A 16758-nucleotide genomic window follows, 5' to 3' on the forward strand; every position below is an offset into this window, starting at 1 on the left:
AGACTAAAGAACAACAGAAAAGTGAAACGGGTGATGGATGTTCACTAAACTAACTGTGATAATCATTTCATGATGTACCTAAGTCAAATCATTACGTTGAACATCTTAAACAGTATGTCAATTATAGTTCAATAAAACTGGAAGAAAAAGTATTGTTTGAATGACAATAAAAACAAACACATAAACCATCTCTATCATTCCAAACTTTTAAAATCTATTTTATCAGTTTCTGAAAAAATAGCCTACTATGATTAAGGACTTGTGAGTTTCTCCTTGTAATATTGTCCTATTTTGTCACGTTTTGCTTGAGTTTTTATTTTTCATGCACATCGGTTCAGGATTCCGTTTCTGGTAGTCAATCTTTCATTCTTTCGTTACATAAAAAGTTCTATTATTTGCAATAAAGCCCTTTTTGTCATAGTAACTATTTTGGTCTATATTAATATTCATACTCTTATACGAACTCTTAGTTTTTTAAAAGAAGCTAGTATTTACTGTTCTTTCTACCACTTTATAATAAATCATACGATGTTTTTGATAATAATGTTCATAAAAACAGCTAAAATATGTATTTCCTTAGGGCAAAATTCAGACTTAAACTGAAGAGAGTAAGAAAAACCACTAAATCATTCAGGTATGACCTAAATCAAATCCCTTACGATTATACAGTGTAAGTGATAAACAGATTCAAGGGATTAGATCTGATAGACAGAGTGCCTGATGAACTATGGACGGAGGTTTGTGACACTGTACAGGAGGCAGGGATCAAGACCATCCCCAAGAAAAAGAAACGTAAAAAGGCAAAATGGTTGTCTGATGAGACCTTACAAATAGCTGAGAAAAGAAGAGAAGCTAAGGGCAAAGGAGAAAAGGAAAGATATACCCATTTGAATGCTGATTTCCAAAGAATAGCAAGGAAAGATAAGAAAGCCTTCCTCAGTGATCAATGCAAAGAAATAGAGGAAAACAATAGAATGGGAAAGACTACAGATCTCTTCAGGAAAATTAGAGATACCAAGGGAACATTTCATGCAAAGATGGGCACAATAAAGAATGAAAATAATATGGACCTAACAGAAGCAGAAGATATTAAGAGGTGTACAGAATACACAGAAGAACTATACAAAAAAGATCTTCATGACCCAGATAACCACAATGGCATGACCATTCACTGGGAGACAGACATCCTGGGATATGAAGTCAAGTGGGCCTTAGGAAGCATCACTACTAACAAAGCTAGTGGAGATGATGGAATTCCAGTTGAGCTATTTCAAATCCTAAAAGATGATGCTGTAAAAGTGTTGCACTCAGTATGCTAGCAAAATTGGAAAACTCAGCAGTGACCACAGGACTGGAAAAGATCAGTATTCATTTCAAACCCAAAGAAAGGAAATGCCAAAGAATGTTCAAACTACCACACAATTGCACTCATCTCACACTCTAGCAAAGTAATGCTCAAAATTCTACAAGCCAGGCTTCAACAATATGTGAACAGAAAGCTTCCAGATGTTCAAGCTGGATTTAGAAACGGCAGAGGAACAAGAGATCAAATTGCCAACATCTGTTGGATCACTGAAAAAGCAAGAGAGTTCCAGAAAAACATCTATTTCTGCTTTATTGACTACATCAAAGCCTTTGACTGTGTGGATCACAATAAACTGGAAAATTCTTCAAGAGATGGGAATACCAGACCACCTTTCCTGCCTCCTGAGAAATCTGTATGCAGGTCAAGAAGCAACAGTTAGAAATGGACATGGAACAGACTGGTTCCAAATCAGGGAAGAATCATGTCAAGGCTGGATATGGTCACCCTGTTTATTTAACTTATATATAGAGTACATCATGTGAAATGCCAGGCTGGATAAAGCACACGCTGGAATCAAGATTGCCAGGAGAAATATCAATAACCTCAGATATGCAGATGACACCACCCTTATGGCAGAAAGCAAAGAGGAACTAAAGAGTCTCTTGATGAAAGTGAAAGAGGAGTGAAAAAGCTGGCTTAAAACTCAACATCCAGAAAACTAAGATCATAGCATCCCATCCCATCACTTCATGGCAAACAGATGAGGAAGCAATGGAAACAGTGACAGACTTTATTTTGGGGGGCTCCAAAATCACTGTGGAAAATTCTGAGAGAGATGGGAATACCAGACCACCTGACCTGCTTCTTGAGAAACCTATATGTAGGTCAGGAAGCAACAGTTAGAACTGGACATGGAAAAACAGACTGGTTCCAATTAGGAAAAGGAGTATGTCAAGGCTGTATATTGTCACCCTGCTTATTTAACTTATATGCAGAGTACATCATGAGAAACGCTGGGCTGGAAGAAGCACAAGGTAGAATCAAGATTGCCGGGAGAAATATCAATAACCTCAGATATGTAGATAACACCACCCTTATGGCAGAAAGTGAAGAGAAACTAAAAAGCCTCTTGTTGAAAGTGAAAGAGGAGAGTGAAAAAGTTGGCTTAAAGCTCAACATTCAGAAAAAGAAGATCATGGCATCTGGTCCCATCACTTTTTGGCAAATAGATGGGGAAACAGTGGAAACAGTGTCAGACTTTATTTTGGGGGGCTCCAAAATCACTGCTGGTGGTGACGGCAGCCATGAAATTAAAAGATGCTTACGCCTTGGAAGAAAAGTTATGACCAACCTAGATAGTATATTCAAAAGCAGAGACATTTTTTTGCCAACAAAGGTCCATCTAGTCAAGGCTATGGTTCTTCCAATGGTCATGTATGGATGTGAGAGTTGGACTGTGAAGAAAGCTGAGTGCTGAAGAATTGATGCTTTTGACCTGTGGTGTTGGAGAAGACTCTTGAGAGTCCCCTGGACTGCAAGGATTTCCAACCAGACCATTCTGAAGGAGATCAACCCTGGGATTTCTTTGGAATGATGTTAAAACTGAAACTCCAGTACTTTGGACACCTCATGTGAAGACTTGACTCATTGGAAAAGACTCTGATGCTGGGAGGGATTGGGGGCAGGAGGAGAAGGGCATGACAGAGGATGAGATGGCTGGATGGCATCATTGACTCGATAGACGTGAGTCTGAATGAACTCCGGGAGTTGGTGATGGACAGGGAGGCCTGGCGTGCTGTGATTCATGGGGTTGCAAAGAGTTGGACACGACGGAGCAACTGAACTGAACTGAACTGAAAATCACTGCAGATGGTGACTGTAGCCATGAAATTAAAAGACCCGTGCTCCTTGAAAGAAAAGCTATGATCAACCTAGACAGCATATTAAAAAGCAGAGACATTACTTTGCCAACAAAGGTCCATCCAGTGAAAGCCTTGGTTTTTCCAGTAGTCATGTATGGATGTGAGAGTTGGACTATAAAGAAAGCTGAGCACCAAAGAATTGATGCTTTTGACCTGTGGTGGTGGAGAAGACTCTTGCGAGTCCCTTGGACTGAAATGAGGTCCAACCAGTCCATCTTAAAGGAGATCAGTCCTGAATATTGATTGGAAGGACTGATGGTGAAGCTGAAACTCCAATATTTGGCCACCTGATGCAAAGAACTGACTCACCGGAAAAGACCCTGATGCTGGGAAAGAATGAAGTGGGTTGGAGAAGGGGATGACAGAGGATGAGATGGTTGAATGGCATCACCAACTCAATGGACATGACTCTGAGTAAGCTCTAGGAGTTGGTGATGGACAGGGAAGTCTGGCATGCTGCAATCCATGGGTCACAAAGATTTGGACACGACTGAGTGACTGAACAGAACTGAAAATATGTATTGAACACTTACTCTATGCCAGGACTTCCCTGCTGGCTCAGACAGTAAAGCATCTGTCTACAGTGTGGAAGACCCGGGTTTGATCCGTGGGAAGATCCCCCACAGAAGGAAATGGCAACCCACTCCAGGACTCTTGCCTGGAAAATCCCACGGACAGAGGAGCCCGGTAGGCTTACAGTCCATGCCGTCCCAAAGAGTCAGACACGACTGCGCCACTTCAGTTCACTATATGCCAGTCACTGTTCTAAGTACTTTTTGTATGTTAATTCTTTTAATTCTTACAATAATCCTGAGGTAGATGTTATTTTCCGCATTTTAAAGGGAAGTAAACAAAAACACAATTAAAAGTTCAACTGACAGATATTCCATCTTCTCCCTGAAGATTACAAAGACCTTAAATTTGTAATTCCTTTCTGCTTCCACATATATCTTCCAAGCTCTTATGGTCTATTAGTACTTGTTTTTAACCCACTCTTTTGCTTTATGGTCAGCAGGATTGGTAACCACATTGTTATAACTAGGTTTACAGATTTACCGACATGCTTGCTAATTTATTATTTTACCACTGCTCTTTGCATTCCATTCCTTTATTTGAGGCTCAGTTATAAGCATGTACGCACAGAAGAATATTCTTTAATAATCTTTCAAGGAGTATCTGTGAATGGTTAATTCTCTCAGACTGAATAAAAATACCGTTACTTCATTCTTAGTTCCTGAATGAAAAATTCAGATGTGATTTTCAGTTGGTGTTATTCCATTTCCTGCTGCAGTCTATAACTACTTATGAGAAGTCTAATGTCAGCCAGTTGCTGAAGTTTTCTCTTTGTTTTTGATGTTCTGCAGTTTTATTATGATATGATTAGGTGTGAATTTGTTTTAATTCATCCTGCTCAGACAAAGCATGTTATTCTAATCTGGAAATTCCCATCTTTCCTCAACTATGAAAACCTGATAGTCCGTATATCTTAGACTACTGCCTCTGCTCCTTTTTCTCTTTATTGTAGAACTCCTATTTGACATAGGTTGGAGTTTATTCTATCCATTACTTTTCTTTACTGTTTTATCATATACTCCATCTGTGTATCTGTCTATGCTGTTGACACTGCTCCAATCTGGGGTGATTTCTACACATCTATTGTCTATTTTACAAGTACTTTCTTTGACTATGCAAATTTGGTATTTATCCTTCCACCCCAACTATTAAAAACCAGAAGCATTCTTAGGAGTAAAGGAACAGAAAATTTTACCATCTTTTCTCTCCTCTAAAAAGGATACTACTTTGGAAAAGTTTGCCAAGTCGTACTTGCCTGGAGAATCCCAGGGACAGGGGAGCCTGGTGGGCTGCCATCTATGGGGTCGTACAGAGTCAGACACGACTGAAGCAACTTAGCAGCAGCAACAGCAGGGATGGGGATGACCCCTACTAAGGGGTAGGGCAGTATAACGACACACACACAACCATACGTAAACGTAACCAATATACACGATGACGAGAGAGAGTGTGTGTGTGTGTGTAGGTGTATCTTCACTGTATAAACTGGAAGCAGTCACTCCATTTGAAGACTATGTAGAATTTAAGTAGAGGGAAGACTCAGATCTAGATTTTTTCCTTTTATAACTGTAAATAAATTTAAATTTAATATTGCCACCTGTTCACATAGTATGTAATTCAACTGAACATAGAAAGCACATATAAATACCTGGAGGAAGAATATTCCAGGATGAAAGAAGTGCAAGTACAGTTCTTGTGGTGGCAACAGGCTCAGCATGATTGACAAATAGCCAGAAAGTAAGAGTGGCTGAAGTACTGTAAACATGGGAAGGGCAGGAGAATAAATGAGACAGATGAGATATCAGGTGTTAAATGACATATAACCCTAAAAGTCATGATAAAGTTTTGCACTATATCCTAAGAGTGATGGGAAGAGCACCTAAAATGTCTTTGAAAATGTGCTTTAAGCAGAAGTGCTTATTTAAATTGTACCTTGTGTTTTGTACAATACTTAAAAAGTAACACTGTTAACAGAAGTTATAATTTCATTTAGAACTTACGTTGTAAGATTCAAGCTTTTCTATTTCTAAAATACAATAAGATGACATATTAGGAAAATCAATATAATGACTACAAATGACATAATCTGCTATAAGATCCTAGGCAGAATTCTATTTTGAGACTTGTGTGAGAACTATATATCAAAGAATACATAAAACACATATGTACAGTTTAATGAATAATTATAGAGTGAACCAGCATAGCCATCATATAGAAATAGAATATTACCAGCACCCCAGGAACTCTTGCTATATGACTTTTCAAAAAAGAGCTTACCAAGTACTATAACCGGTGATAATTATCCACTTAAATGTCAACTGAGATCATGTGACCAATCTTTTTATGGGCAAAAGAAGTGTTCCCTTAAGTCCATATTTAATTTCAATATGGAAATTAAGTATGTATCCACTTAATATCTATTCACATTTCAGTATAGAGATGTTTCATATCTAAGGCACTAATTTTTAATTTTAAACAAAAGGTGTATCAAATGAATTAAAGAAAAAAACAACAACACAGAACTATAGAGCTTGAAGAAAACATATACATCTTCATGTATTTTTGAAGCAAACTTAACAGTGATAGCTTTAAGATTAAGAAGCACCTGATTAAAGTCATTCAAAAGTTAAGATCTCGTTACAGGTTTCATTACAACAAATTAGGTAAAATGAGGAGACTTCTTTGTTTCTCTGTAGCTTCCAGTATATACTTAGCACTCGAATGTTTTACAATAAGTATGAATCAGGCTAATCACAGTATATCTAAAATATATTCTTTTAAATTTAAGCCTAAAAAAAAAAATTTCAGCCTACTTAGTATTTCATATTATAAAAACTTGACATGTCACTGATTCACGACTTTTATACAATATTAAAAATTAAGCCTATGAAATCTAGATTCCTACATCTTTTAAATGAATATTTTAGCAATAAACTACCAGAGGATAAGAAAGATGTATGGTCAAAATTAAACTAACAACAATTTAAAATAAAGAATTTCATATTAAAGTTAGATTATTCTCTAACAGTAATTATATAAACCTTTTGCAAGTGCACTTAAAATAGTAACAGAAGAGAATGAAATATAATAAACAAGCCATAAAGACACAGGAAATGTGGATAAAACTAAATGGACAACATGAATAAAAATAACATTTAGAAGTATTATTCTTAAAACATAGTGTATTACCTGAATTATGCACCCTCTAATTTATGCACATGATGGATAGCTTGTTAACTTGTTAAGGGGCTATACTATTATAATTGATAGTGGCTGAAGGCAGTCAGGCCATAATTTCTATTTAATGGATGGGAAAGTAAGGTAACAAAATCTACAGCACCATTTTAATGTAACTGCCTAGAGTTTACATTTATGTCCAAAGTATTACCTATATTCTAGTCTTTTCTATGTTGAATTCTTTAAAAAAGACAAAAATAAGCTGCTGCAGGATTCACGTATTATTAAATAAAAATTCCAATTTAACCAATACCTAGAAAAAAATCTCACAATAAGCAGAAAAGAATGTTCAACTAACCATTTGACGGTCCATTTCTGTTTTCTTGTTCTTTTGAGCTTGTGGGAGAAGCAATTGGGCTCATTTGACAGGTTCCAGTTGTTGGAGAATAGGCTGCAGCACTTTTCTTCCTTGTGATTTTAGGAGAATCAAATGACTAGAAATAAATATTAATTTGGGACAAATATATTATGTTTAGTTACAGACCTTCGGAAATACATTTGAAAAACTCAAAAAATTCAAACAAATACTCTTTTTTCTGCTCTTTCTTTTTTGATTTAAATATACACCATTACTATCTTCAAAGTGAACACTGGTATTTCAAGGTATGCACATTTTTCAGGTCTCCATACTAATTAGGGTATCTCAATCTAATGATTATGAATGAAGTTTTAACACTGAAGGGTTGCTACCTTCTGAGATGGTATTTCCAAGCAAGTAGAGATGGCCAACTCTCCCAGTTACATCATGACATTTGCTGTCAGCATGAGCGCGGCGGCTGCAACGGCACACGAGCACTCGTGTGCCGTTGCAGCCGCCGCGCTACCCCACGTCCAAGGTCAGGGGCAGCGGCCAAGAGGAGTTACCCCACGTCCAAGGTAAGAGAAACCCAAGTAAGATGGTAGACGCTGAGAGAGGCCATCAGAGGGCAGACAGACTGAAACCACAATCACAGACAACTAGCCAATCTAATCACATGGATCACAGCCTTGTCTAACTAACTCAGTGAAACTAAGCCATGCCATGTGGGGCCACCGAAGACGGGCGGGTCATGGTGGAGAGGTCTGACAGAATGTCATCCACTGGAGAAGGGAATGGCAAACCACTTCAGTATTCTTGCCTTGAGAACCCCATGAACAGTATGAAAAGGCAAAATGATAGGATACTGAAAGAGGAACTCCCCAGGTCGGTAGGTGCCCAATATGCTACTGGAGACCAGTGGGGAAATAACTCCAGAAAGAATGAAGGATGCAGCCAAAGCAAAACAACACCCAGCAAAAACAACAGCTGTGGATGCGACTGGTGATAGAAGCAAGGTCCGATGCTGTAAAGAGCAATATTGCATCGGAACCTGGAATGTCAGGTCCATGAATCAAGGCAAATTGGAAGTGATCAAACAAAAGATGGCAAGAGTGAACACTGACATTGTAGGAATCAGCGAACTAAAATGGACTGGAATGGGTGAATTTAACTCAGATGGCCATTATATCTACTACTGTGGGCAGGAATCCCTTAGAAAAAATGGAGCAGCCATCACAGTCAACAAGAGTCCAAAATGCAGTACTTGGATGCAGTCTCAAAAACAACACAGTGATCTCTGTTCGTTTCCAAGGCAAACCATTCAATACCACGGTAATCCAAGTCTATGCCTTGACCAGTAATGCCGAAGAAGCTGAAGTTGAACGGTTCTATGAAGACCTACAAGACCTTATAGAACTAACACCCAAAAAAGATGTCCTTTTCATTATAGGGGACTAGAATGCAAAAGTAGGAAGTCAAGAAACACCTGGAGTAACAGGCAAATTTAGCCTTCGAGTACAGAATGAAGCAGGGCAAAGGCTAACAGAGATCTGCCAAGAGAACACACTGGTCATAGCAAACATCCTCTTCCAACAACACAAGAGACAACTCTACACAGGGACATCACCAGATGGTCAACACCGAAATCAGATTGATTATATCCTTTACAGCCAAAGATAGAGAAGCTGTATACAGTCAGTAAAAACAAGACCAGGAGCTGACTGTGGCTCAGATCATGAACTCCTTATTACCAAATTCAGACTTAAATTGAAGAAAGTGGGGAAAACCACTAGACCATTCAGGTATGACCTAAATCAAATCCCTTATGACTATGCAGTGGAAGTGAGAAATAGATTTAAGGGGCTAGACCTGATAGACAGAGTGCCTGATGAACTATAGACGGAGGATCATGACATTGTTCAGCAGACAGGGATCAAGACCATCCCCAAGAAAAGGAAATGCAAAAAAGCAAAATCGCTGTCTGAGGAGGCCTTACAAACAGCTGTGAAAAGAAGCGAAGCGAAAAGCAAAGGAGAAAAGGAAAGATATAAGCATCTGAATGCAGAGTTCCAAAGAACAGCAAGGAGAGATAAGAAAGCCTTCCTCAGTGATCAATGCAAATAAATAGAGGAAAACAACAGAATGGGAAAGACTAGAGATCTCTTCAAGAAAATTAGAGATACCAAGGGAACAGTTCCCACAAACATGGGCACAGTAAAGGACAGAAATGGTATGGACCTAACAGAAGCAGAAGATATGAAGAAGAGGTGGCAAGAATACAGAGAAGAACTGTACAAAAAAGATCTTCAAGATCCAGATAATCCCGATGGCATGTTCACTCACACACACCTAGAGCTGGACATCCTGGAATGTGAAGTCAAGTGGGCCTTAGGAAGGCCATGAACAAAGCTAGTGGAGGTGATGAAATTCTAGTTGAGCTATTTCAAATTCTAAAAGATGATGCTGTGAAAGTGCTGCACTCAATGTCAGCAAATGTGGAAAACTGAGCAGTGGCCACAGGACTGGAAAAGGTCAGTTTTCATTCTAATCTCAAAGAAAAGTAATGCCAAAGAATGTTTAAACTACCATACAATTGCACTCATCTCACTCGCTAGTAAAGTAATGGTCAAAATTCTCCAAGCCAGGCTTCAGCAATATGTCAACCATGAACATCCAGATGTTCAAGCTGGTTTTAGAAAAGGCACAGGAACCAGACATCAAATTGCCAACATCCGCTGGATCATCGAAAAAGCAAGAGAGTTCCAGAAAAACATCTATTTCTGCTTTATTGACTATGCCAAAGCTTTTGACTGTGTGAATCACAATATACTGTGGAAGACTCTGAAAGAGATGGGACTATCAGACCACCTGAACTACCTCTTGAGAAACCTGTATACAGGTCAGGAAGCAACAGCTAGAACTGGCCATGGAACAACAGACTGGTTCCAAATAGGAAAAGGAGTACGGCAAGGCTGTATATTGTCACCCTGCTTATTTAACTTATATGCAGAGTACATCATGAGAAACGCTGGACTAGAAGAAACACAAGCTGGAATCAAGACTGCCGGGAGAAATATCAATAACCTCAGATATGCAGATGACACCACCCTTATGGCAGAAAGCGAAGAGGAACTAAAAAGCCTCTTGATGAAAGTGAAAGAGGAGAGTGAAAAGTTGGCTTAAAGCCCAACATTCAGAAAACTAAGATAATGGCTCTGGTCCCATCACTTTTTGGCAAATAGATGGGGAAACAGTGGAAACAGTGTCAGACTATTTTTCTGGGCTCCAAAATCACTGCAGATGGTGAATGCAGCCCTGAAATTAAAAGACACTTGCTCCTTGGAAGGAAAGTTATGATCACCCTACACAGCATATTCCAAAGCAGAGACATTACTTTGCCGACAAAGGTCTGTCTAGTCAAGGCAATGGTTTCTCCAACGGTCATGTATGGATATGAGAGTTGGACTGTGAAGAAAGCTGAGCACCAAAGAAATGATGCTTTTGAGCTGTGGTGTTGGAGAAGACTCTTGAGAGTCCCTTGGACTGCAAGGAGATCCAACCAGTCCATCCTAAAGGAGATTAGTCCTGAGTGTTCATTGGAGGGACTAATGTTGAAGCTGAAACTCCGATACTTTGGCCACCTAATGCGGAGAGCTGACTCATCTGACAAGAGCCTGATGCCTGGAAAGACTGAATGCAGGAGGAGAAGGGGACGACAGAGGATGAGATGGTTGGATGGCATCACCGACACAATGGATATGGGTTTGGCTGGAGTCTGGGACTTGGTGACGGACAGGGAGGCCTGGCGTGCTGCGGTTTATGGCGTCACAGAGTCGGACACAACTGAGCGACTGAACTGAGCAGAACTTGAAGGATAATTACAGGGCTAGGCAAGAGAAATGTTCAGCAGTTTTCTTAGTAAGACCCACAGGAAAATCCCTGGAAGAGTTAGTGCTGTCCTTCAACTTCACAAAGTTGCTCTGACACACGTCCTAATGATAACCAAAATAATGTTCAGACAATTGAGTATAGCATATAAGGCCTTTGAGAATTTGACCTATTCTAAATAAATCCTCTCTGCAGCTTCCTGCTCTGTGTTTACATAGACCTTGTGTATACGTCTTACTGGAGTTAGTGAATTCTAATAATTCTTTACATTTCTGTATATTCCACTAGGATTTATGTTTCTGAAAATAAATTTTTTCATTTTTGTTGTCTAGAACTAAAAAATGTATGATGAATGGATGATTCAAAAGGAACAGACCAATAAACTTAGCCACATCATTCCACTCAAAATATATTCATGTGTTCATTCATACATTATTAAATGACACCTATAGTCCCAGACTGCAGAGGTGTGACCCAAATAAAAGAAGAATTAATGTCGATACAGACATTGAAGAAAGAAGATGGAGAAAGTTCAGCGCAATGAGTTACATCCACTTGCCACAGTTCATTAGGTTGCAAACCACGAGGATTAATACCTTGTGCGATAGGTCGAAGATGTAGGGGTCTACAAGTAGAGCAATTACTAATAATTTCTTTAGCCTGGGGGTATGGGATTTTCCATTGGAGAAGGCAATGGCACCCCACTCCAATACTCTGGCCTGGAAAATCCCATGGACGGAGGAGCCTGGTAGGCTGCAGTCCATGGGGTAGCGAAGAGTCGGACACGACTGAGTGACTTCACTTTCACGCATTGGAGAAGGAAATGGCAACCCACACCAGTGTTCTTGCCTGGAGAATCCCAGGGATGGGGGAGCCTGGTGGGCTGCCATCTACGGGGTCACAGAGTCAGACACGACTGAAGCAACTTAGCAGCTTAGCAGCAGCATAATCCCAGTCACTTAGGCTATTCACATTTCAGTGCAGTTCAGTTTAGTCACTCAGTTGTATCCAACTCTTCGAAACCCCATGGACTGCAACACACCAGGTTTTCCTGTCCATCACTAACTCCTGGAGCTTACTCAAACCATGTCCATCGAGTCAGTGATGCTATCCAACCATCTCATCCTGTGTCATCTCCTTCTCCTCCTGCCTTCAATCTTTCCCAACATCAGGGTCTTTTCTAAAGAGTCAGTTCTTTGCATCAGGTGGCCAAAGTATTGGAGTTTCAGCTTTAGCATCAGTCCTTCCAATGAATATTCAGGACTGATTTCCTTTAAGATGGACTGGTTGGATCTCCTTGCAGTCCAAGGGACTCTCAAGAGTCTTCTCCAACACCACAGTTCAAAAGCATCAATTCTTTGGCACTTAGCTTTCTTTATGGTCCAAACTCTCAAACCCATACATGACTACTGGAAAAACCATAGCTTTGACCAGACGGATCTTTGTTGGCAAAGTAATGTCTCTGCTTTTTAATATGCTGTGTAGGGTGATCATAGCTTTCCTTCCAAGGAGCAAGCATCTTTTTATTTCATGGCCACAGTCATCATCTGCAGTCATTTTGGAGCTCCCAAAATAAAGTCTCTCACTGTTTCGTTTCCCCAACTATTTGCCATGAAGTGATTGGACCAGATGCCATGATCTTAGTTTTCTGAATGTTGAGTTTTAAGCCATCTTTTTCATTTGGGCCTCAGCTAATCTTTCACTGTTTGGTCCCTCACTCATAATCCACTTTCTCTAAATACTCATCATCACACTATTAATTGTTCCCTGTTCTGAATTCCCTTTAAACTTGTTTTCTATAATACTTACTTACCACCCAGCATCTGGCTAGCTAATGTACATACAGGAATGAAACAAATTTCCTGGCCTCATAAACAGCAGAGACAGTTCTAAAGATAGTATGTGTGCTATAGAAATTTGAAGAGGGAAAATCAAAACAGTCTGCAGTAATCTCACATGATTCCTGTGAGAAGGAAGCGTGAGGCTTAGATGAGTGAAAACAAAAGGTATGAAAAACCTGAAATGTAGAGATGAAATGGACAGCAAAGGGTGGATTTGGGGGATAAAGGAAATGTCTAAAGGGTCATGATATGTTGCAAACATTGTAGAATTACACTTTAGCTTGGTTGCTGACTTGAAATAGTTATATAATTCTCTACTGTCAACTATTCTTTAAGACACCATGGCAGAAATAGTAGCTATGTTACCTTTTCCAATAATTTTGGTATTAGTTCCAGAATCTATAGTATCAATTATTTTTTTACAGTTAAGATTTTAAAGGATAGATACTTCTTTCTATTGGGGGAACAAAAGGCATTCTATTCTTTATTTTCTATATCTACTGTAGCCACAAATGTAACCAATATCTTTAAAAAAAATCAAACTATAATATCAAGTTATAGCTCTAAAGCAATCTTTTTCATAAGGTGAAAGGGTTTTAAGTCTCTTGATCAGGTGGCTATTATTACCTCTCTACCTTGAGTTTTCACCTGTTTATATGTATTCAGTCATAAACTATGACATTTATCCAATCCAACCCCACTTTTCTAAGAATTTATTGCCCAGAACTATTTCACAGTGTATGTACAAGAAATGAAAGTCACTACGCTAATGTACATTGATGTCAATCTGTTTTCCTATTTTCACCAAAAATTATTTTTCCAATTGCCAAATATCTAAGCATTGCAACTGTAGATCATATATTTCTCCTTGAAAACAATTTTCTAGCTTTTGCAAAATCAATCTTCGTTGTGTGTACATGTGCATGCACGTGTGTGTATATATAAAATTTTTGTCCTCACCTTAAAAATACTAAGGCTTCTCCTTTGCTAGCTTTTTGTGATCTGTGTTGATTACGAGGGAAAATGTCTGTCCACAATTGTAATGTGTGTGTGTGCTTAGTCACGTCCAACTCTTTGCAGCCCGTTGGGCTGTAGCCCACCAGAGTTCTCCCCATGGATTCCAGGCAAGAATACTGGAGCAGGTTGCTGTTTTCTAATTCAGGTATTCCCAACCCAGGGACTGAACCTGAGTCTTTTGTACTTCCTGCATTGGCAGGAAGGTTCTTTACCACAAGTGCTATCTGGGAAGCCCATATAATGGTAATATACTGGAAAAAAGAAAATCTACCTTTCTCTACTATCCCACTAAATATTCTGCATATTTATATGTATCTTTCTACTTACAGACAAAAATGTATAAACTTTTTATAATTTTATTTCTTTATTTCTATTTATTGGCTGTGCTGGGTCTTTGTTGCTGAGCGGACTTTCCTCTAGTTGTAGCAAGTGGGGGCTACTCTTCATTGCAGTGTGAGGCCTTCTCATTGCAGTGGCTTCTCTTGCTGCGGAGAACCAGCTCTAGGCCCACAGGCTTCAGCAGTTGTGGTTCCCAGGCTCTAGTGCACAGGCTCAATAGTTGTGATACACGGGTTTACTTGCTCCACAGCATGTGGGATCTAGACCAGGGGTCAAGCCTGTGTCTCCTGCACTGGCAAGGATTCTTTACCACTGAGCAAGTGGATTCTTTACCCAGAATCACACTTCTTTAAGTTCTATTCTCTCGAAGTTTAACCTAATTTTTAAACTCTGAAGATGATCCTAGAATCCATTTAAGAATTTCCATTTTGCCAAACCCCAAACATTGAAGGACTTGGCCTACTTAGTTCAAATGTCACTGTACTTTTTTGTAAGGAGGTCAAACCTTGTATATTAGCAAAACTAAAATTTGAGCATTGATTTTTCTGCCCAGAACGAGAGAAATGAATGTTCTCTCCATAATTTCAAAAATATGTGACATCCTTTCTTAAGTTCTTTCACAAATTGTAGCCTGCTTCGTCACCTTGTTTAAAACATATTCTACCAAAGAGTTATTGATTTTTACCTATTATAAACAGTCTAAAAAGTACCAACCTAGGGTTCTTTCAGGATGAAATATGGGATATAATGGGTCTGCTACTATTATTATGAAATATTAGCCTATGCTATCACTGAAATGTTTAACATACAGGTACTGTAGGTATTTGGACAACCAGAAGCAAAAGAAAAACTAGGGTAGCTAATGGAGACAATTCTTTATAACCTTATACTGGCTAACCCAGTTATTGGAATGATGCACCTAAGATACTATGCATCACTAGTACTTATGGAATTAATTAGAAAATTTAAAATACCAGCTGTCTCAGGGATTTTTCACAATTTAGGCCTAAGGTTCCTAAAAGAGTCCTAAATATCAACTGTTTTCAGTTAGAGGCTATTATGAATTAAGATGCTAAGAACATTCTTGTATGTCTTTTTGTGGCTATATGATTTTATTTACCTGGAAAGTCCAGGAGTAAAATTGCTAGGCTACAGGATGGCTATAGATTTATTTTGTATACATAAAATAAAGGCTGAATAGTTCTCCAAAGTGTTTCAGTTCAGTTCAGTCGCTCAATTGTGTCCGACTCTTTTTGACACCATGGACTGCAGCTTGCCAGGCTTCCCTGTCCATCAACAACTCCCAGAGCTGGCTCACACTCATGTCCATCTAGTTGGTGATGCCATCTAACCATCTCATCCTCTCTCATTCCCCTTCTCCCGCCTTCAATCTTTCCCAGCATCAGGGTCTTTTCCAATGAGTCAGTTCTTTGCTTCAGGCGGCCAAAGTATTAGAGTTTCAGCTTTAGTATTACTCCTTCCAATGAATATTCAGGACTGATTTCCTTTAGGATGGACTGGTTGGATCTCCTTGCAGTCCAAGGGACTCTCAAGAGTCTTCTCCAACACTACAGTTCAAAAGCATCAATTCTTCGGTGTTCAGCTTTCTTTACAGTCTAACTCTCACATACATGACTACTGGGAAAACCATAGCTTTGACTTGACGGACCTTTGTTAGCAAAGTAATGGCTCTGCTTTCTAATATGCTGTCTAGGTTTGTCATGGCTTTTCTTCCAAGGAGCAAGCGTCTTAATTTCATGGCTGTAGTCACCAACTGCAGTGATTTTGGAGCCCAGGAAAATAAAATCTCTCACTGTTTCCATTGTTTCCCCATCTATTTGCCATGAAGTGATGGGACCGGATGCCACGATCTTAGTTTTTGGAATGTTGAATTTTAAGCCAGTCTTTTCATTCTCCTCTTTCATCAAGAAACTCTTTAGTTCCTCTTTGCTTTCTGCCATAAGGGTGGTGTCATCTGCATAGCTGAGGTTATTGATATTTCTCCCGGCAACCTTGATTCCAGCTTGTGCTTCATCCAGCCCTGCGTTTCACATGATGTGCTCTGCATATAAGTTAAATAAGCAGGGTGACAATATGCAGCCTCGAGGTACTCCTTTCCCACAGTGTTTATATCCTTTTAAATTGCTATCTATAAATGAGGGCTCTAAATGCTGAACATCCTCACCAATCCTTAGATTGTTTTAGGCGTTCCTGTGTTGGTTTTTAAAGTCATTCTGTTTTGATTTTGTTATTTAGCTATTCTGTTCATACTGTTCATGAGGTTCTCATGGCAAAAATACTGAAGTGGTCTGACACTCCAAAAGCTGGCTTAAAATT

The 16758-nt window shown here is 39.2% G+C and overlaps 2 protein-coding genes across 12 annotated transcripts in view; one reads left to right on the plus strand and one right to left on the minus strand.

The window, feature by feature from the left end:
- ALG6 (ALG6 alpha-1,3-glucosyltransferase) overlaps positions 1-16758 on the plus strand; it is a 148264-nt gene that overhangs the window by 123561 nt on the left and 7945 nt on the right. The window lies entirely within an intron of this gene.
- ITGB3BP (integrin subunit beta 3 binding protein) overlaps positions 1-16758 on the minus strand; it is a 91533-nt gene that overhangs the window by 47568 nt on the left and 27207 nt on the right. For all 10 annotated transcript variants that reach the window (XR_011257647.1, XR_011257645.1, XR_011257650.1 and 7 more), the window contains one exon: positions 7337-7472. Coding sequence is in view for 7 of the 10 variants with exons in the window: in XM_069593532.1 (XP_069449633.1) it covers positions 7337-7472 (136 nt within the window). In the remaining 3 variants the exon portion in view is untranslated. The remainder of the gene's footprint in view (positions 1-7336; positions 7473-16758) is intronic.

The sequence above is a fragment of the Ovis canadensis genome, chromosome 1 (assembly GCF_042477335.2).
Source record: "Ovis canadensis isolate MfBH-ARS-UI-01 breed Bighorn chromosome 1, ARS-UI_OviCan_v2, whole genome shotgun sequence".
In the NCBI taxonomy this organism is placed as follows: domain Eukaryota; kingdom Metazoa; phylum Chordata; class Mammalia; order Artiodactyla; family Bovidae; genus Ovis; species Ovis canadensis.